The 22,744-nt window shown below is 39.1% G+C and overlaps 1 protein-coding gene across 1 annotated transcript in view; it reads right to left on the reverse strand.

The window, feature by feature from the left end:
• The window catches only part of LOC143880688 (ABC transporter D family member 1-like), a 135,078-nt gene extending 122,883 nt beyond the window's left edge, over positions 1-12,195 (reverse strand). The window contains exons 1-3 of the mRNA XM_077383679.1: positions 11,898-12,195; positions 11,484-11,675; positions 4,649-4,901 (exon numbers count right to left, since the gene is read on the reverse strand). Of these exons, the coding sequence (XP_077239794.1) occupies positions 4,649-4,901; positions 11,484-11,545 (315 nt within the window). The 5' untranslated portion in view covers positions 11,546-11,675; positions 11,898-12,195. The remainder of the gene's footprint in view (positions 1-4,648; positions 4,902-11,483; positions 11,676-11,897) is intronic.
• Between the last annotated feature and the right edge of the window lie 10,549 nt (positions 12,196-22,744).

Raw genomic sequence — 22,744 nt, forward strand, 5'->3', positions numbered from 1 at the left:
CTCTTTCTTCTATTTCCCTTCCCGGTCCTACGTCACATATGCTTTCTCCAAATCAATCTTGCATAAAATTCCCTCCACCCCTTCACGTTTCCCGGTGTCAAGGATCTCATTAGCTACGAGAATTTCGTCTAAAATTTGCCTGCCATTTCCAAAAGCTCCTTCGGACTATGAACTGATCCCTTCCATAGCCTCTTTGATTCTTCTTGCCAGAAACTTGGCCAGGATTTTATATGCACTATGAATTAAGCTAATAGACCTAAAATCCTTTAGTTTCAAAACCCTTCTTCTGTATGAGAGTGATAAAGGTAGTGTTGTTATCTTTGTCCAATGTGCATCCACTGTGAAATTCCCGAATAAATGTCATGACATCCTCTATGATTTGTCTCCCAATACCTTTGGCAAAATGCCATAGGAAAATCATATGGGCTCGGAACTTTATCTTTCTTCATGCTGAAGATTGGAGCTTTAACTTCTTCTTTTTTCAAATTCTCTTTCTTCTGTTTGAGTTTTCTTTTTTTGAAAGATGACAAATTTCATAAATATTCAAATAGCATTAAGGACCAGGAGTCCCATCCTGCAATTACAAAATATTTAGGTGAATTAGCACGGGCATACACGAAGCCAATTCAAAGCAACCAGAAGAGATTACAAAACTCAACTATTCTGTCCTCTATTATAATGCCCATATTCCTTTAGCTATACATAATTCTAATGTACACATAATCCTTTCCTCTCTACGTTTGTTCATTCCTTTCCTCAAACCTTTCTCCTGTACCTTTTAGGACCGCACATAATCCTAGTTTTTGTAAGTACTTCTTGAGATTATAGGAAGCTGGAATTCAAGAATACTACCAGTGCTACAAGATTCTGAACCAGCAGACGTGCCACCTGAAATTCTAAGGCTCTAGATTCATCATAGAATTTCAAGGGAGACAGCAGATCTAAAGCATCCAGACTAGATAACCTTAGCAAAAGAATGCGAAAGAACGAGTCTCTCAAGCTTTAGCTATTGGAAGTCAAAAAACTCCTGGATGACGACTAGCAATCACATTGCTTTTAAACAATATATACCTTGAATGGTTGGGGGGGGGGGGGGATTACTCACTACCATCCTACAACCCAAATCCTGTAGTTTCAACCAGAGCCACCATCTCTCAAACTAACTTATTTAACCATCTACTACATTCTTCTTTTCAATTTCTTTTTCTTTTCCCTTTTTTTCTTCCTTATCTCTTGCCTTCACTGCAAGAAACATTTTTTTGGTTGCCCCCAATTCTTCCACATATGTAATCCCAAAAACGTCCCCCACCGACAATAAATCATTGAACTCTTCCGAGAATGATCCCCTACTCCTAGAATCTTCAGAGCTATCATCAACCTGCTTTGCCTTACTTTTAGGGTCCTTAGAGACTTGGGGCTACTCAGTATACAGATCTTCAATCTGTCCTGAGATGGTCGGGGCAGCAGCTGCCTCCGGAATCGGGTTGGGTCGATTGTTTTCCAGGTTTCTGATAACAGTTTTTCTTTCCTCCTCCAAAAGACGCCATCGGGTACGTCTTTCCTTTTCTAGAACTTTACTAAATATGGGAAGATCAAGGAGAGGTACGTGCAGTTCCTTATCACTGGTCAATTCCAAATTAAGATCAAGACTATTGATGGAGGAAGAGTTTTTCTTTAGCCGGGCTCAACACTTTTTTAGCGGGCTAAGAGAAGTCTCACAAGGGGTGGGCGATTCCTTCCTAGCAAGTTTTTCATTATAGTGGAGGTCTTTCAGCAGTTCGATATCTCCATCCTCAGAGAAGCCCTGAATTGGCAGAGAGCTTCCATCATGAGCCGATTCTTTTCCTGACATTGCTGGAGAAGCGATGGCGTCGAAATTTTAGAGGAGGTTCTGAGACTCGACAATTAGTCTCCTCCTGTGATTTTCTTCCCTAACAATACCTTTCAATTTTCTCGTAAACACTGAAAGACCACCTCGAGTAGCTAGTACCTGTATTTCCGAGTTAGTACTTCTACGGTGTGCGTTAACTTTTCCTGTATGTAGGCGCTTGACTTTAGAATTTTTATTGTTGTCACTATTGAATCTAGTTTTTATCTTTATAGCCTTTTTCTCCTTTGCCGAGGTCAAAATACAGCTGTCAGCAACATCTTTTCGAGAGGCCTTTCCTTGCTCGCCAAGAGACACTATATTTAATGTTTTCTGTGTCAATCCACTTTCAGCCTGACCCCACTTTGCAGTCACATCAGCTTTCCTACTCTCTGACATTCTAGATGAGGTGATGGCAGTAAACTTGGGAAATTCAAAATTCAAACCGGGTCCCACCAACAGCTCCCTAAAAGGGTCGCAGGTATCGGGATTAGTGCTTGTCACCTTTTCCGGTGAGGCAGCCATTGCCGGCAGCTGGACACCGGAAATCTGTTCCTTGCCCTCACAAACGTCCAAATTATCTTTACTGCTTGATTCCCCCATAACCAATACCGCCATACTATTAATGCTATCCTCAGAGAACATCTTAACTCCAATAGAATAAATGCTGGACTCCACTCTTAGATTAATGGATGAAGGTATAGATTTCCACAAGGGAGTTAATAACAATGCTGATGCAAAGGACATGCAGTGATCATGATTACCAGAGAGCTGGGTTTGGATCACCTGACCCAGATGCTGCCCAAGGTATTCCACAGTTGAAGTTGACCAGGCGTGAAGAGAGATATCATAAAATCTGATCCTAATGGTTCTGGGTCCCATGTTATAAGTCAGGAACCAAGGCTGAAGGGAAGAGAGAAATCCTCCCAAAAGGTCACCTCCACACTGGAGGATTGCAGTCGCCTGCGATTAATAGAGAAGGGCTTCTGCAACTCAGGCAAGCCCCAGCATCCTTTAGCCCCCTCCCATAGGTCTTCCAGCAACCAGGATGCCGATTTCAAGCTCCCAATGAGACAACTCTTTAAATACCTCTTTCGTTCCTCCACCAATGTAATTAGGATCTCAAGGGGTAAGGGGTCGGCATGAATATCAGCCTGAGAGGGGCCGGCTTTAGGTCTCCAAACCATGGCTGGGGCCAATTTGGACTTAAGATCCGAACATTTTCTACAGGCGTTTCGCGATCCAAAATTTTGGATTGGCATTTCGAACACATCTGGTCACTGCCATTGGAAGGCAATCGGCGATTAAATTCAGAGGCTCTTTGACCAGGGATTCTTCTGCCCTCAAATTTTAGTCGTCTAGCTCTGGTCTCCCTGTCCTCAATACTACCCAGTGACCCTGAATGGGATCTGGGAGGAACCCACTGAGATCTAGTAAGATCGCCACCTTGCCCAAACAAACTGAGAGTTCTCCGACAACAAATATTAAGGAGGAAAATGATTGTGAGCTCGAAGCTTGGAGACCCAAACAAACTGAGAGTTCTCCGACTACCATGCTCTGCTGTATTTTCCCTCCTTTTTCCCTTGTAAATATGGAAGTCGGCCAAAATAATCAATTACTCTGATGGCATCAAACTTTGGTGGGTGTCAAATAGGAACACAAAAGGTGAAGCTTGGAGACCCAAATCATTATATGTTATGACAAATGACAGCTTCTGCATGCATTTTTTTCAAGAAAATAACAAGTTGAATTTTTATTATAAGTGAACAAATTTATCTAACTCAAAATCCCAATGGTACACAATACACAACCTTGCTACCAAATTCATATCCCAAATAGTCTAGAGGCTGATAACGTTTCCATCTAAACATGCATGCCACACTCCTGCACACATTCAGGTCACTGCAATGCCATATGTTTTTGCAGGTCCTTTGAGTAGCCATTACTCAGAAAAAGAGCAAACGGAAAACCATACATGGCTAAGACTAGTGCAACTGAGAGCCATAAGGCTTTGGAAAATGGGTTTGGTTGCACTAGAATGAATCAGTGAATGATGGCTAAAACAAGTGCAGAGAGAAATGAGGGAGGAATAATCATATAGCACAAATAAGCAACCAATGATGCAACCAGACAAAACTGGCCCACATGGTGTAAATAAACAATAGCAAATAGAAATACTGCAGAAACATTGTCTTTTTAGGCCACAATTTCCTAAATGTATGTGTCTGACAGGCTTCATTCTACCGGGAATCACTGTTGGCACTGCAAATGAACATCGAGCTCTAGCTCCATGGGTTCCCTCTGTTCATAGTAGTGTGATGTGGGCGTTCACCATGTAAGTGTCCTACACCTTTGCACATCACTAGCATCATACTTCTATCAAATAGTCCTACCCCATGAGCATAAAGCTCATGTCAAATTTTCGTGACAGTCAAGTGGGGCATAGTCATGTCAAATTTTCATGATAGCCTAGTGGTAGGATGGTAGCAAAAACAAGAGGACAACAATACCTAATTAGAATTGCATGAGAAAAGAAAACTAGAGCTCTTTCACTTTCGAATGTATTGATGGTGATGAACTAGGTCAATGTGCTGAGGATATACTGTTCCCAAACTAATATAACCAATGATTTAATAGCATTATCTGATCACATGCATGGACAATAGAAATTAGAATATCAGAGTAAAACGTACATTGCAAGTAAAACCATGAAGAGAATGACAGAAAATAAAAGTACGTCAAAACATCTGTACTGAGCAAAATGAACATCCAGATGCTCACCGCAATAGCCACCAAAGCTAGAAGATTCTTGACACCCATTTGGCCCATCTTAGAGAGTAGGATTGCAGCTAGAACATGTAGAGATCTCAACCCGCCCTTTTTTGATCTGACGCTCAATTTTTCTTTATTATTAGCAGCTACAACATGATGCCCGGAACCATCAGGCATAACAGATCTGTTTCGAAATCGTGACTGAATGTATGCAACAGTTCCACCAGCTACTAACACGCTTGTGGCTACTGCCAAGGTTTTCCTGTTAAAGAACAACAAACACATAAGGGCCCTAGAATGGATGGAAAGGGTAAAGAGAAATAAATATATTTCACACCAACAATTGGAAAAAATTGAAGTTGAACCTTTGGGCTAGTGGTTTTGCTCGAAAGCTTGTAGCGTTTAGGTCAGAGTTCAAATTTCATAACATTCCAATGCTTAAACGCTTATTAATGCAAAGCATACATGACTTGAAATTAAACGAGCAGAAAATCTTGCCCTTAATTTATAACTCATACAACCATCTCTAGTAAAGGGGGCAGCAGTAAAGGAGAAAGGCAAATGTCCCATTAGTTACTGGGTATAAGCTATATCCAGAAGCATAATCAATACTTCAGAGGAAAGAGTTCTAGTGAGTATTGGTCTCGACTGTTTGAGAGAATGAACCTTATGCAAACCTAGATTTGAGCTAGAATTAAAAATATCTTATCTTTAAATGACAAATCAAAGGGCTTCTTTTTGTTTCATTTTTGTAAGAAAGAACGATTAAAAAAAGAAGCAATATTGTATCTTTTTTTTTATTTTTTGTAAAAGGAAGCAATATTATATCTTATAAAGCTTAATGGCCAATTTGAGTCAATATCAATATAGATTCCTTCTTATTGATTGCATCCAATAACTTTTTTTTCCCCCTGAATGGTGAACCTTTTAAATAACGAAAAGAAAAACAGCACCGATCTGGTCAAGGGAGACACCCTGTAAAACGACCAGTTAGGGGATGGCGGAGGGCGCGAGGGGGGGTGTGATTCGGGAGGTTCAAGGGGGTGATCAATCACCTCCAAATCCCCTCTCTCAACCCTAGGATGAGCTAGCATATCCACCTCACTATTAATTGAGCGGAGGACCTGTCGAAAATAAGTCGTGTCCCCTTCCACCCTTTCCAAAATTTCCTCCGTGGCATCGAAATTCTTCTGTAGAAACCCATTTTCATATTTCCCTGTATGAATGATGTTGAGTGAATCCCCTTCCAGCACCAAAATCTCAAGGAGGGAGGAGTTCATAAGATGAATCCATCTCAAAAGACCTAGAATTTCCACCACATTAAAAATCAGCTTTGCCCATCAGAATAGAGTAAGCCCATCTGACAACACTCTCAGAACTACAAAGAAGGCCTCCAATACCAGCAAGGTCTGGGTTTCGCAAGTTGGAACCATCAAAGTTCAACTTGACAAACCCAAGGGTGGGAGAGGATCATCTAGACATTGAAAGATCAACGTGAATTGTGCTTTGATGAATCACATCCCACAAGAAGTGAATGGAAGACTCCAAGAAACCTCTAAAGTCAGGATGAATAGCTACCAATTGAACCACATGAGAGATCCTTTGGTTGGATACTACGAAAGCCTCTGTTGGACCCCTTGAATATCCTTCTGTTCATTTCCTTCAAAATCAACCACATGACTGCCAGAACAGATAAACTCCAAAACAATCTACCCCTGATGGGTCATGGCGCAAGAGCCCAAGCCCAGACAAGATCCGCAATATGAATTGGGAAGGACCAAAACACCCCAAGCACACCAAGAATGAAGAGCCATATCTCCCCGACAAAGCTAGAATGGATGAAGTGATGGTCCACTGTCTACCATGCTGCACCACACATATAACATTCATTGATGATAATGTTTTCACAATTACACAGAGTCAATCATCAGAATCTTGTCCAGGCAATCTAGCAAGAAGCACAAACACGGTACAGAGGAGAAAAAATTTCACGCTCCAAGCTAGAAAGGGAGACGTGAATAGGGCCAGATGATCAAAGAATGATCGGATAGTGAATTTCACTGGTACTGCTCACCCAAGCCTGTCTATCCTCACCCATCCTTTTGATGAGGTCTGAAATCCAATCTCATTATAAAAGCGTCCACTATGTCGAGCTCCCTATCAAAAGAGTTCCTTGTGAAATGAACCCTCCAAACCACATTCCCCTTTTGATGACCATGTGATCCACCAAACTCTTTAAAGACCCGAATAATCATACATCAGTGACCTCTCATCACACCATAAATCCTACAAGAAGCGAATCTGCAACTCTGAGCCCACTCTAAAACGAATCTCTGACTGAAAGCTCTCCACAGATCTCATAATATCTTTCTAAGCAATGACACCATAGAACTTGAATACATCCAAAGAAAACCACCCATCGAAAGTAAAACCGAACTTGCTTGTGATAATCATCTACCAAAGATGGTTCAGCTTTTCCCCAAATTGTCAAAGCCACTCATCATCTACCAAAGATGGTTCAGCTTTTCCCCTAAACCCGAAATCGGGTAAAACCGGTTTTTCCAGGGGCAGTCGACTGGCGCACCCAAAAACTATGTTTTACATCGAAACAGTAGTTAAGGGGCAGTCGACTGGAGCGCCCAAAACTATGTTTCGCTGAGAAACAGTAATGGAGGGGCAATCGACTGGATCGCCTAAGAGGGATTTTTTTTATATGGGGACAGTAGCCTTCGGCCAGTCGACTGGGCTCTGGTGGAGCCCAGTCGACTGCCAATGACCTGAAAATTGTAAATTATTTTGGGAATTCCTAATTCATCTTGTGTGTTTTGCCTTAGCTATTAGGCCTTTATGTGATGTGAATGAACTATTTGAAATAGGTATTTGACCTCTAAGGAAAGGGATAAAGAAAGTGATTCGGTATTGAGGTAGGTAATTTCGTACTACCTTAGTGCTGCGATTTACCTTTTGAATACTATGACATTGTTGATTGTGAACCCCAAACTTTTTCAAATTGTGAAGCTATTGATAAACTTTGGATCTTGCATGCTCACCCCTTTTGTTTTCTCAAATATATGAACCCTTGGAATATTGATTTATCTTTATTGTGAAATTATTTTGGAATCAAGTTGAAACACTTGCCTTGAACTTTGAACACCTTCTTTCGAACTGTGTGAACTTTGAACACCTATTGAGAGGCTTAGGTTATGTGAACTCAGAAAAGACCCCCACCAGTGGGGCATAGGCATTAGCCAATATGTGAACTGTGATCCCACCAATGGGGGACAAACGTTGGCCCAGGTATGTGAGCCTAGGAACTAGTTCTGACCAAGGTTGCCAAGGCGGGAATCGAAAGCGGGATTCGATTCGGGATTCAAAAGCGGGAATCATGGGTTTGCCAGAGAGTCGACGGGGATTCGCCGGGGATTCATCGGGGAATCGTCTGGGATTCGCCGGGAATTCGCTGAGAGTCGTGGGGAGTTGGGATTCGCTAGGGATTCGCAGGGAATCGCCTGGGAATCGGGGTTCCTATAAAGTGGGAATTGGGGATTTCATTAATTGGGAATCGGGGTTCCCAAAATTGGGAATCGGGTTTCCCCAGAATCGGGGATTCGAATCGAATCACGGTTCGGATTCACGATTCGGGGATTCGCGAATCCCCAACTCTGGGTACGAATCCTGCTTCTCTGGTTCTGACACCGTGGGCGGTCAGTGTAAGCAAGAACTCGCTTTGTGGACCCGTGGGCAGTCGGGGTGAAAATAACTTGTTTTTTGGACTAAGTCGATGATCTCAGGGGGGTATCATAACCATATTAATTACCTGTAGTGACCCCTTTGAATATTGTGACCTTCGATGTGATACTAGACTTGTGCCCTTATGAACCTTTGCTCCCTCCTTATTGAACTTGTGATGATCGCTTTACTTGTGGCTTATACCCTCTCTATTTAGCTGTGAACCTTTCGTTTGTAGCATGTAATGATCCCACTTTGTACTGCGTTATTATGTACTGAGCTTTTCAGCTGACTGTGGTTATCTCAATATTTTTCAGAGTTTGATCCTCGTGGAACCGGCGAGGAGGCGCAGGAGTGATCTTGATTTCTGGCTATCTCTACTTATTAGTGCTTTTCATTCTTTAGACAGTGAGTATTGTTTAGGAATACTGAGACTATGTCATTTGATTATGTACTTTGATTTTATAGGATTACGAGTTAGATGAGAGAATTGGAAAAGAATTGATATTTGATTATTGGACGGATGTAAGACATTCGAATTTGGATATTTAGATTATTTGGATTATTGCAGATGGTTTTGATATTTGCTTTGCTAGCCTTGTATGCTTGTGAAGCTTGCTTTGCAGGTGTACGGCGATGTCGCACCCCTAAGACTTGTGTATTGATTATGTGTGTATGTGTAGGGCTTGGGAGCGTGACAGTACTGTATCAATCTGACTTCATCAAAGACCTCTACAAAGATTACCTTAAGTTCGCTAACATACTACAATGTTGCTTGAAGGGAACTGATCCGAAGGGAGAGTTTCTACATCGTGATGGACTTCTCTTTCAAGGCGCCTAGCTTTGTGTGCCTGACTATTCATTTAGCAATCATGACCGAGCTTCATGGTGGAGGTTTGGAAGGACATTTCAGCCATGATAGGACTTTGGCATTAGTCGAGAAGAAATACTGGCCGCATATTTATAGAGATATCGCACACTAAGCAAATCAACGTTGTATTTTCTAAGTTTTGAAGGGTCACTCCTCCTCTCCAAAAACCAGTCTATACACCTGATTACCATTTCCAAGTGCTCCATGGGAAGATCTACGAATAGAACCTTTTTTGTAATGGCAAATCTAAGCATGGACTTTGTGTTGGGTTGCCTTCATGGACTTCAAAAAATTAACACTTCAGATTAGAATGTGAAGTTTATGAGCTATTCTTGGAGGACTCTATGAAAGAAGATGGGAACGAAGCTTCAAAATTCGAGTGCCTACCATCCACAAAAAATACAGTTAAAAAAATAATAATGAATAGAAGCCTTGAAAAACTATTTCTGAGTATTGTTGGAGAAAAGAAGATTCAATGGGACTTGGCACTTCTCTAAGCTGAGTTTGCCTCAAACTGTGGGCAAGTCACCATTTGAGATTGTAAATGGAAGAGGCCCTAAAAAAAATTTCGACCTAGTCCCTATCCCATTGCATGACACTGATAGTGAGAATGTCGATGCTTCTCATAGGCAAATCCATGACATTACGACTCAAGTGTGTTAAAAGATTGAGGCAACCAACAAGTATCGAGAGGCTACTAATCAACATCAAAGAGCACAAGTTTCCAAATAAGGAGATCTTGTTATGGGGTGTATCTTTGATGGTAAATATTTTTAGCAGGGACAAGTAACAAGCTCAAACAGAAAAAGATTGTTCCGTGCAAAATTCTAACATTAGGAGTGTAGGATTTTCCCTAAATTAGGTTTTGTCCTGCATCATAGAGTTACCAGAGGACAATCAAATATCACCTACATTGATCTCTTCAAATTCTAAGGTGATGATACAGCAACCAATGCCAAAGTGCACATCCCTCTTCTAAAGAAGCCAAAAGAAAATATAATTCACATACTCGACAAAAAGGTCATACGATCCCATGGGAAAACATCTTATTGATACATTTTTTTTTTTTGAAGGATAACATCTTGTTGATACCTTGTTAAATGGGAAAGGAAGACCTCTTACAAATAGAACATGGCCAACTAAAGAAATGAGGCGCAATAATGTTCAATAGTTTGATTCAGTTTGAAGATGACACCTCGAGGACAAGTTCCTTCCAACCCAAGGATTATGATGAAAAAGTGTCAGCAAAAACCCTAAAAATATGTGTAAGAAAGAAGACGAGGGGGGTTCTCGAATTTGGGCCTAAAGGGGTAGAATCATTGACGCCAGCATGATGTCAACCTGAGTCCTTATGATGCCAGCAGATGAGTCCCACATGGCAAGAAGGGACGAAAAGCTCCAAAACATGTCATTTGGGGTTGTTTAAAGTTTAAACTATGTGCATTTTTTTAAATTACAAGTTTAAATATGTTAAAAAATAAATAACTACACCTGTGCACTTGTAAGCATTAATAACAAGGTGACATTCCTCAGAGCCTATATAATAATTAAGATATCGAACTGCTAAAGCACACAAAGAATGGTTAGATATTCCATGACAGGAACCAGCTCCAAGATTGACACAGAGAGAAAGCAATCTACAACCACATCATTAGTGCAAATTGTTTGCTAATTGAGATAATTTATGAAAAAAAATATCTTTCTCCGGCTCACAATTTTCATCATGTGCTGTGTAATTCACAGATCATGCTTCAAAATCTAATGTTGAACATGTTATTTATAACAAGATTGACAATTTGTATAAGTCTGTTAACCACTGCCAAGTCCAATTTGACTGCAAGCCAGGAATCTGTTTTAACATGGATTAATGTTTGAAGAATTAGCCAACATTGGACTTAATCATAATCATGGTTTTAAATTTCGCCGAAATTTCGGATTTTGGTCAAGATCGAAACGAAATTTCGGCCAGAGTCCCAAATTTCGGCCAAAATTTTCGGATTTACTTTTTTCCGAAATTTACCGAAATTTTTGAAATTATTTTGGTTTTGGCTATGTTTGAAACCGAAACCGAAACCGAAATTTTAAACCATGATCATAATTTAATAAAAGAACAGCTGATACATAGGCATGCAAACACACCCACAAATAGTGAGTCATCAGCCATACTGGCTAACGATTAGATGTAGATGATGTGTCCAATGAGTAAAACAAAGCAAAGAACCATTTGGTAAATAATGGAAATACCTCCTAGAAGCCAATAAACTCCGACCATGCTCAGTTAACTGAAGTAACTGAAGAGATGGCATGGTTCAAAGGTGAATATTCTCCCACTAGCTATTATCAAGATCAAGCAACGACCAAATTATCCTTTAATGATTCAAGACGCAGAAAACCTAACATATTAAAATGTAAGATTCCACAATTGCAAGCTTCGTCCTACAGAAAACATGGAGGAAAGAAATGTTAGGAACGCAAGATGTTTCCATGAATAAAAATGTCTAGTCTAAATACAACACAAATTATAACACAATAGTGAGATACTGAAAATTAACACACACGCACAAAAGCACGGCTCAAGCACACACACACACACATAGAAAGAGAGCAACGCACAAATCGAAGAAGAAGAAGAATGAGGAGAAAAATGTATGTGCAAACCCGCGAAAAAAATTAAATCCAACTATATAAACATGCAGCCGAATTGGGGTCTTAGCTTTGAACGCAAAAGAAGACAAACCCTAGCTTCTAAAATTCCACCCCCAAATAACCCACCACACCAGACCAAAATGAGGTACTGCTGTGAAAGATAGACAGAGAAAGGGGGGATGGAACGCAAATTGGTATGTGAGAATCGGGTTCTTTTTTTAAACATAGATTTTAACCCGATTTAGCTGGCCTTTTTTCACACTATATACACAGATGCAAAGTACCAGCAAGATATTATGCTGGATACCCGGTGCATGAGCAGGATTGCTTAATTTACGCACTCCTTCCTTGTTTTGATACAACCACCCACTTTATTTACATATACGCCTATTGCCCACTCCATAGGATGATCCAAACCGTCCATTTGTTGGGCCACAACGTAAATAGGTTTTGCTCTAAAAATCATTTCCATAGGAAGATCCTAACCCTCCGATCTATGAGGGTTAGGATCATCTTATTTTTTTTAATTTTTTTAGGGGTAGCTGGGATTAGGCAAGACCCCTACCAGATATATTAATACCAGATATATTAATAGATAAAGAAAGATCATACTGCGAAGAAGCAATGGCGGAGATTTTCCATATCTATCTTTTTTCTTGCGGAGATTTTCCATATCTATCGTTTTTCTTTTGAACCAATTGCCAAGGGCCTTCCGCACCGGATGTTCCCATAGTAACACTATCCGCAATCAAGTATGGATCAGTATCTTGATCTCCCAGAACTAAAAGTTTGTTCCAGTTGATATTAGCTTGAGGAGGATTTTGTGCAACTCTCGAAGTTGGGGCTTGAAGAGCGGCTCTCGAACTTGAGGCTGCATTTGCTTTTAGATAATTTGTCCCCATGATTGGCTTGGTTTGAGGGTTCAAGGTACCCAGCTTCTGAATCCAATCAACTTTACTCTGAATCGGTTTCCATACCATCTTTGGGGCGGATCTTGTACAGGGCATACACTCCCTAGTGTTGTGGCTAAAATCGTTGCATACTGTGCAGGCCTTTGGCTTTCAATCACTCTTTGTGGAGGTTCTAAGATTTATCGAGTCGGGAAGTGAACGATCAGCTGTAATTCTAATGCACATCCTTGCATAATTGAGTCTTGTCGATTCAGCCGTTGGAGTGTCCATGTAGAGTGGGTAGCCAATTATGCTTCCGATCCTACTCAAACAGTGTGGGGACCAGAATTTGACGAACCCAAATGGGAATCTCAAGAAGTTGTTTTTTCTCCATGGAAGCTGAAGGAGACCATCCTTGGAGAATGATAGGTCACCCTCCAAAGTAATGGCATGTATCTTCCAGGATCCGAGTGCAATCTTCGGGGGAGGAGAACTTAAAGAGAAGGAAGCCATTTTCCAAAGTAAACAATTGCAGATTACCTTGAAGATTCCATTTCCGATGTAGACTCTCTTTAAGAGCAATGAAGTACGGCCTTTTGCCTAGGAAATAGCCCACTAGACAATTGGCCCATTTGTTTTCCATTTCTTCAATTTCGCCATCTTCAAAGAACAACTCCAGGTTATCTTCTTCTATTTTCTCAGGGGTAATGAAATCTAGGGAGATAGGAGTTGGAGTCTCGGGTTGGGGAGGGAGTATTTTTTTTCCATGGGTTAGTGGAAGCTGGAGGATCCTCAATCCCACCCAGATCCCCAAACTGGGTATGGTGACGGGTAATGGTCCATGGATGCCTCCATCAGGGAGAATATCCCCATCAAAACCGACTCCATTGAAATAAGATGGAGATTTGGTGATGGTCGAGTGCAGGATGGAAGCCGAGGGAGAGGGATTCTTATTGCTCGATTCTCCTATATGAAACTCTGAGGAGATTGTTGGGTATTCACTTGCTGCTATGGATGGGATGAAGCTTCTCTAAAATGAGGACCTCTAGTGCCTTCCTTTAAGCTATCTATGGCAGTTAAAGTCTCCCCAGCAGTGCCCTTAATACTGACGATATTGGGAATGCATGTTAGTATTTTAATAATAAAACAAAAAGAAGTCACTTTTTGCTTTTAAAATGATTCCTTTTGCTTTTGAGTTTCCCACCCAAATTTGAATCTTTCAAAGAGATTCTCTCTTTTATACTTTTCCCACCAAAGAATTCAAATGCTTTGAAGTGAGCTCTCTTACCTTCTTGAAAAGAGTCCCAAATGGGAAAGTGGGAAACATTTCTACATCCATATAAGAGGGATTGTTGAGCAAAGGCTTGGGCCTTTCAAGAGCATTCAAGTTTGTTTGGGTTGGAGCTTTTACATAGAACAAAATAATTCAAGTTAAAAATACACGTGCACGCCAAGCCGAGCCGTGTCGGGTGCGGGTGTTCTTTCCTAAACCAAGTTATCTTTCTTAAAACTCTAAGGGGTGGGTCGGATTGGAGTCGGTCAGGTTGCTCGGTCGGATCGGGGTCGGTCAGGTTGCTTGGTCGGTACGGCTTGAGAGTTTGGGTCTGTGGGATGACCAAACGGTCGGCGCTCGGACGGGGGCGATCAGAATTGTCGGATCGTGAAAGACGTGTCCTCTTAATCCCACCGTTAGAACTTTCTTAAATAACGTTTAAAAACGGCTATATTTTAAATGACGTTTTAAAATGTCTCTACTTTTTCTAAAGGGTGTATTTACTGTTTTAAAGGGCGTCTTCAACAGACATGTTTCGCCTATCAACGTTTTATACACACTGCTTAACATATATTTCAGATCTTGTCTCTGGTTTTCCAAAAAACAGAACGACGTTTTCGTTTTCTGTTGGTTATGTCTTTTAACAAAACAGTTTTTCTGTCATTTTCTTCCGTCTCTATGTTGTTTTATTTGCTAGGCATTTGGAGTGTTCGTCGCTTGGTTCATATTTATCTGATCATGCAGTTCAAATAAATACCGACGGTGCATCGGGCTGTTGTATCCTGAGGGTGATTGCATTCGGATTTGTTGCACAGGAGGTTTGTCCGCATAAGTTCAAATTCACCTTAAAGAGAGCGACCTAGTCCGTGCCTCATCTTGCCACATTGAAAAGGTTTCATCAAATCATTTATTTTTCTGTTTTTCACAGAAATAAAAAATCAGGTATGCCATAATTTGAATTTAAGAGGAAAATTCTACAACAATTCCAATCTTCTCTATAATTTGAATACTACCGGGCATGAAGGCTTAGCTGAATTAGGTTTGACCACCTCTACCTTAGAGTCTTCAGTACAAGGACAAGGATGGTCCTTGTGACCAATGGATGGAGAAGGCAAGGTGGCCAGAACATTTAAAGAAGGGACAGGGTCATTTAATGAAGGCTTTTCAAGAGATGAACATTTAGATATCAAGGGGCTTAAATCCAATTTTTGTTCAATAGGCTTTGGGGGCTCTCCTTTAGTGGCAAAGCATGCTGACAGGGGCTTTCTTTAGCATTGGATACCGCTTTGACAGGGGTTAGGACCATCTTATGGAAATGATTTGGGGGCACAACCTATTTACATCGTTGCCCAACAAATGGACGATTTCGATCATCCTTTAGAGTAGCCCATGATGTAATTTTTGGAAAATATAAGTTCATAAGGCCACAAATCATATATAAATCTCCCTAATAAGTTTCTAATTTTGGTTGCGTACTAGAGCAACATGCTTGATCATGTAGTGTTGATGGTCCTAATAAGTTTATAATCTTGGTCGAGGTAGTGTTATTATCAATTTTCAGTTTAAAATAAAACGTAAAGAGACACCCAAAAAGCCAATTATCAGTTCCGAGATCAATTCGATGTTTTGGAAAGCAAAGGGGGTTTGTCACATAGGATTTCAAATCCCCAGAGGAATTCCAAGACTATAGGTCCATTATAGGGATGTCCAACGGATTGTGGGTCCCTTTAAGAATGCCTGAGACTCTTCATTGAGGGACTTCAGTAAGGATTTCAGAGTGATCTATCACCATAACTGTCTCTTTGAACCACTCAACCTGTTAGAGTAGGTGCCCTAAAACCCAGTATATTTCGCAAGATAATCAATAAAAGTTTCTTTTCATGACAATTAATGGGTAACTAAAAAATTAAATATGTGTGGCATGCTAGTTGATTTGACACGTATTTGTCCTTAAGTAGCAAAGTAGGAAACCCATGCTCATGGATTCACAGATCCAAGGGAGCAAGGAGATATGGGATTCCGATTTTTTGCAGACTTTAATAGTTTCTAGTTGGGGTTGAGGTTGGACACCTCTTCCTGTATACAACTAGCATATATCTTGTTAACATGCACGTGATGTGGAGTGACTTATCTCAATCATTTGGGTAGTTGACCCTAAGCAAGATAGAATGGGTACGACAATGAGATTACGTACTGAACAGGATCACATTAGAATAGCTTGTGGACAAGAGACAGTTGAGTTATTCTACCAGACAGGACCCTTTACATGTTCTTTGACTTGAGGGGTCAAATTGGTCTGTTGGCGAGTCTCTCATTTTTTGTCTATCTAACCGTGATTCTCTAGGAGTCTCCAGAAGGTAGTACTGAAGTGTTGAACAGACCTTCGAGGTCAATAGTGATACCCGACATGGAATTCTCCACCTATTTTATAAGATAACATCTACAGTTTTGGTCAAAGCAGTAGGCCTAGAAAAATACCTGGCCAAGTGGATTTGATGAAGTGTCTATCAAAAGGATTTCATAAAAATAAGTTTTGAAATATTTTTTAGCAAATGCATTTGCGGGCCATCACTGCTTGACTGAAAGGTATACCATGAGTGAGCTAAGGGGGGTAGTTAATGTCCACCCCCCATAGGACTCAATTCGGTAGATGTGGACTTGGAGAAATGACTTGCACATTTGATGTGATTAGGGGTATGATGATTTGACAGTTCTGTTCAGGGTTACGTCTCGATGGAGGCCACTAACTCAATGCGATTGTAGCATTGGCTACAGAGCAATAATCGCAAAGGGCCCCATTTATGGGTTCTGCAGGAACTACTGTTAAATCCCTGGTATGATTCCACTCACTACTCGATTGACCTATTATAAATCTATTAGATAGAGGTTCTGCATTTATTTGGTTACATATAAAAACTAGTTTCATGGCATTTGATGCATTGAAAGGATATGTACAATGTATATAGTGTATATGCATTATGGGATACATTGGAGATACCAAAATGGTTAAGTATAAACCATAAGGGTATTTTGGGAATTATAGAAAAATATAGATGGAGCTTTTATCCCTTTGGATGGGAGAAAATATGTTTATTTAATTAAAAAATTAAATAAACAATTGTAAGTTTAGCTTATAGACTGGGTTTACTAAAACAGTCATAACTTACTCATCTGTGGTCAAAAATTAATGTGTAAGTACTTGTTTCGAAGGATTTTGAAAGATCTACAACTTTGTAGTTTATGATATTTTCTAATTCAGCTATTTACTTGTCAAAAAAGGAGGTCAAAATTTGACCTACTAGCTTATAGCGAGAATGTTGAAAAAGGAAAGAGTGTAGGAGATATTTTTGGGATTGTTTTTATCCAATAAAGCAACCACATTTTTTACTTGAAAAAAACTCAATTTAGGAATTTCTAAAAGTCCAAGAATTTCTAAAAATATTCCCACATTGTTTGGTTTTTATTTTGAAAAAGCCAACTAGCTTGTTTCCAAATTGGAGCTTCCAATTGTGGCTAGTTTTCATGTTTTGTGAGATTTCTCTAAAAGCTTTGATTTGTGCATATGAAAATTGAAAAATCTATAAATATGAGACATATGGCTGGAGTTTTCAAGAGCTCTTCCATAATTTCATGTGCTGAAAATTGGTAGAGACACCCCAAAGTCTTTCTCTTCTTCTCCTTCAAGTCCATCAACTAGTTTTGTCTTTTCTAGATCAAAGACAAACATCCAACCAAGATCCATTGATCTAAATACATATTCACACTATATAATCTGATTTAGATTAGGTTATAAAGTGAATAAAGAGTTGTTCACAAGATCCTTCATACAACAAGAGAAATCCATCGATTCAACTTGCGGTTTCGCGTCGATTAGATCGCCGACGAATTTTCGAGGAGTAGATCAAGCAGACGAGTTCTATTATACATAAAGGTATTTATATTTATGTTTATTGAATCACAATAAAATCAATTAGTCCCTATGAATCCTGGGTTAGAGGAAAATTTTTGTTCTATACGATTTATTCTTCCGCAACGTGTAACGATTTTGCTTGAGGTTTTACAACCAATCTAACACAACCATTCTAAGCTAAAAGTTTCTCATAATACAACCATCAACCTTATGCAATTTCCACACCTAAAAGACGCCCAAAATCACATCCATACCAAATTCCTCACAATATATCTTAAATTCTTGTCCCTACTGACAGATTTGCCTATCATGAAAAGTCCAACAACACCCAAACTTTGCCATAGTCTTCTGGGTTGTTTTTCCCAAATTTATGTTGGGGTTGTTTCAGATAGCTTTAGAAATAACAAAGAAGAGAGATATATGTATGTTGGGGATGTTTTGCCCTAATTTATTTTGGTAGCTGAGGTCCAGAGAATGCCATTTTTAACATCTATGTATCTTTGAAATCAAACATACCCGGAAACAATTTCATATCAAAACCTAAACCAACTACCACCATGCATTAAGAAATATTTGTAAAACGACGCATCTACGAAACACAGTCAGAAATGATTTTCTAATATTGAAAGTTCTAAACTTAGGAAGTGGTTTTCTAAGATTAGAAAGTTCTAAAGTTAGGAAGTAGTTTTCTAAAACTAGAAAGTTCCAAATTTAGAAAGTGGTTTTCCAAGATTAGAAATCTCTAAATTTAGGAAATAATTTTTCAAGAAAAGAAAGTTCTGAATATAAGAAGTATTTTCTAAGATTAGAAAGTTCGAAACTTAGAAAGTGGTTTATAAGATTAGAAAAATCTAAATTTAGGAAATGGTTTTACAAGAAAAGAAAATTTTAAATATTGAAAGTGATTGTCTAAGATTAGAAAGTTCTAAACTTAGAAAGTTGTTTCTAAAACAAGAAATTTCTGAACTTAGAAAGTCAACTCAACTCAACTCAACAAAGCCTTTGTCCCAAACTAGTTGGGGTCGGCTAAATGAATCCTTTAGAAAAATTTCATGAAGAAGGTGAAAGGAATCTATCCGGCTCTAATCCTGGCTCTAGTTGGGTTCTTCTATGTGGATCATTTTTTTCCATTCTATCCTATCCAAGGTCATGTTCTCTGTTATGTTCCTAGCTATCAAGTCTTTCCTCACTGTTTCTACCCAAGTTGTTTTCGGCCTGCCCCTACCTCTTGTTACTCCTATTCTCACCGGAGCATCCAAAGGCCTCGTTGGATATGTCCAAACCATCTTAAGCGGTGCTCTCTCATTTGGTGCCACACCCACCTTTTTACGAATGTCTTCATTTTTAATTCTACTTAACCTTATGTGGCTGCACGTCCATATAAGCATTCACATCTCTGCAACACTCATCTTATGCACATGCTGCTTCTTGGTGGCTCAACATTCTGAGCCGTATAGCATGGCTAGCCTATGAAGATAAAATCTTTGATTTCTTCGAGTCCTTGTATATAAAGTCACCCCTCTCTTTTCTGTTTTCTCTTTATTTCTTGAATCCTTTTTTAGTAGTGTTTCAACAGCACCATAACATGAGGTAGCAAGGAGGGTGGCTCTCGACAGAAAGTGGTGTTCGAAAATTAAAAAGTTCTAAATTTAGAAAGTAGCTTTGTAAATTTAGAAAGTGGAGTTCAAAGATTAAAAAGTTCTAAATTTAGAAAGTAGCTTTGTAAATTTAGAAGGTTCTAAATTCAGAAAATGGTTTTCCAAGATTAGAAAGTCCTAAATTTAGAAAGTAATTTTTTAAAAATTGGAAAGTTTCAAATTTAGGAAGTTGAAATCTCATGTAATTTTAGAAAGCCTCACATTAGTTTCCATGCTATAACATTAGAAATTATATTTCTCATGCTCTCATGCTAGTAGTTATGCTCTCTTGCTAGAAATCATATGCTTAGGTTGCTTGCTTTTCATCCTACTCTTCTTGCTTGTTATGTTTAGAATTTGCATGCTTAGGATGTTCGTTTCTGTTTCTTGCATGTTTAAGGTAATTGCTAAAATGCAAGTGTGACAACCCTAAAGGGGGGGTGAATTGGTCAATTAAAAATTTCTTGGCTTAATTAGTTGGATTATTAAAATTAATTTTCTAATTAAGCATTATTTAGTCAAACCCTTGTTCAAATAATCAATATAATGAAAGCTAGGGTTTAGATGTTACTTTATGCTTATATGCTCTAACCCTTGTTCAATAAACAACAAACATAAAAACAAGTAAAGGGTAAAGTTTCCCAATCACCACAAGTGCAAGCAGAGGAGAAAAGAAAACATCCACAAGGAACATGAGATTTTATAGTGGTTCGGTCTATCACAAGACTTACTCCACTCTTCCAAGTGTATCACATTGGGTACTCCACTAAAGTTGAGGTTCTTCAATGGCAGACCTCTAAGCAGTACAAACGACTCCTCCAATCTCCAAAGGGGACAAACCCTTTCTGCACGAAGCCTTGCGAGGGGACACTCCCTCTTACAAACGATTCTCCTTTCTTAACGGCCGAATCGAAAACCCTCAATACAATGAAGAAATAAAAAGAAAGAACTCTCTTTGCCTCTTGATAGGCGGATACAAAGATTGATAGCTCATAAACACTCAAAGGAAAGATACAAATGTAAAGCCTATGGAGATCCTCTTGATAGAATGTAAACATATTAGTTCAAAGAGATTTAGCTTTTGATATAAAGGTTTTTTGCTCAAAACTATGGGATTTGATCTTTTTAAAATGTTCAAAAGCTTTTTTAGATAGGTTTAGATGATGTATATAGCCCATTTGAAAATATGACCTTTTGGGGGTAAAACTGTAAAAAACAGGGTTGAAAAAGTCAACATGCGCAAGCCCCAACGGCTCTTTTGCTAGATCGGCGCGGTCGATCGAGCCACCGCGGTCGTTCGCCCCTATCGGGCTACCTTTTTTATTTTCAAATTTTATACAGTCGCGGTCGACCGGGCCCATGGCGGTCGCTCGACGAGGGCTACCTGTTTGTTCAAGAAATTTAGGCTCAAAAACCTATCCGCAGTCGATTGGCCCATGGCGGTCGCCCGACTTACCCTGGTCGACCGGCCCGCTATTGGAATGCAAGTGCTGAATTTCCAGCCTTGCTTCCGCGGTCGCCCGGGACACACCCAGTCGACTGGCCCTGTATAAAATTCCTTTTTAACTTATAAAAATCAGGGGCTTTGGGCCATGGTCTTTGGGCTTTAGTCCTAGGTTTTCAAACACATTTTTGGGTATGTTAATGGGTTCCAAAGATATAAAAAGTTAAGTATGAAAACTATTTGAAAACCTATTGAAAGTGCATTTAACATAAAATCAAGAGGACTCTAAAATACATCCTAAAAGTGTATACCATTGAGTCTTTTTGGAATGTCTTTGCTCCTTTGCACTTTCTTGGACTTCTTAAACTTGTGAGTGAACTTCTTGCACTGATTTGACTCTTATGGCTTCCTCCAATCTTCAATGCAGGTTGAAAGGTACATGAGGTGTCACCAATGGCTAGTTCAACTCAATTTAACTCAAATTAAGTAATCAATGTCATAAAATGTCAAAAACACTCACAGAGGCACATAGGCATGTAACAGCATGCAGGATGGACTTCTGGCCCGCATGAGTCTAAATTGTGAACGGCCAAATAACTAGAAATCCTCAGGTCAATTCAAATAAAATACACATTTACCCTATTTAGTTAGAATTTAGACAATTAAAGCTTTTAAAATAGTAAAGACCGAATTTCGTCGGGCAAGAATGGTGCCTAATACCTTCCCTTCTTATAACTAGGTAACTTACCCAACTCGAAATCGTAGACCAATCATTCAGAGTTAATCATGGCTCCTAGGCCCTAACATAGGTAGCGACTGTGGTCAGCTTCTTTTGTGAAGTTCGATTTTTTTTTATCCCAAATTCACTAGAAAAGCAAAGCATATTCAAATTCAAATTCAAGACAAGAGAAAACGCTATAGAAACAAACAAACCCTCATGGGTTGTGGAAGGGACGACCTCCCAGATTGGATTCACACTTAGTATTAACTTCAATAATCTAGCCTTCTATTCTGTAAGATTGATTCTGCATTAGGAAAAATATTATTTTTTGATATATGGTAATTTATATTTTATTTATGAATATAATATGCTAATAATTTAAAGAATTTTATATTACCTGTTTATCAAGCCTTATTTTTTCATCAATGATTATGTCAATAGTCACCTTATTTGAAGAACCTTTTAATGATGGTACTCCTTTTTCTTATTTTTTGCATTCTTCTATCATCATTTGATGACTTGTAGACCTCAATTCTAAACTATATAATATTTTGATATACATTATGTAATAATACCATTTCTTTTATAGTTTAGCTGCTTCTATGTCTGGATCAATGTCAATCATCGTGTTTCCAGTTGTACAAAGAGTTACTCCTGTATTACAAAGTAATAAATTATGTTTAAAGGTGAAATGAAATGGATTAATAGCAGTATCATTCAGGTGAAGAATATCTTTTTTTGTTCAATATTATTAGTTCATTTGTTTTTTTATGATTAGATAATGATTTTGGATATACACACACGGACCTACACATTTGAACATAATGTTTACCTTGAAATGGTTAAGCGTCGATTGACACTGCAATTATTATGGGATATTCTTCAACCTTTTTAGATATGATTTCTCCTTCTTCTGTTGTGAAACGCCCTCATAATGTCAACTGTACAGGCAGTGTACATCTACAATGAATATAGAAATTAGTA

This window comes from Tasmannia lanceolata, unplaced genomic scaffold (assembly GCF_043159265.1).
Source record: "Tasmannia lanceolata isolate RefF3 unplaced genomic scaffold, GAP_Taslan_0.1 ptg000002l, whole genome shotgun sequence".
NCBI lineage: Eukaryota > Viridiplantae > Streptophyta > Magnoliopsida > Canellales > Winteraceae > Tasmannia > Tasmannia lanceolata.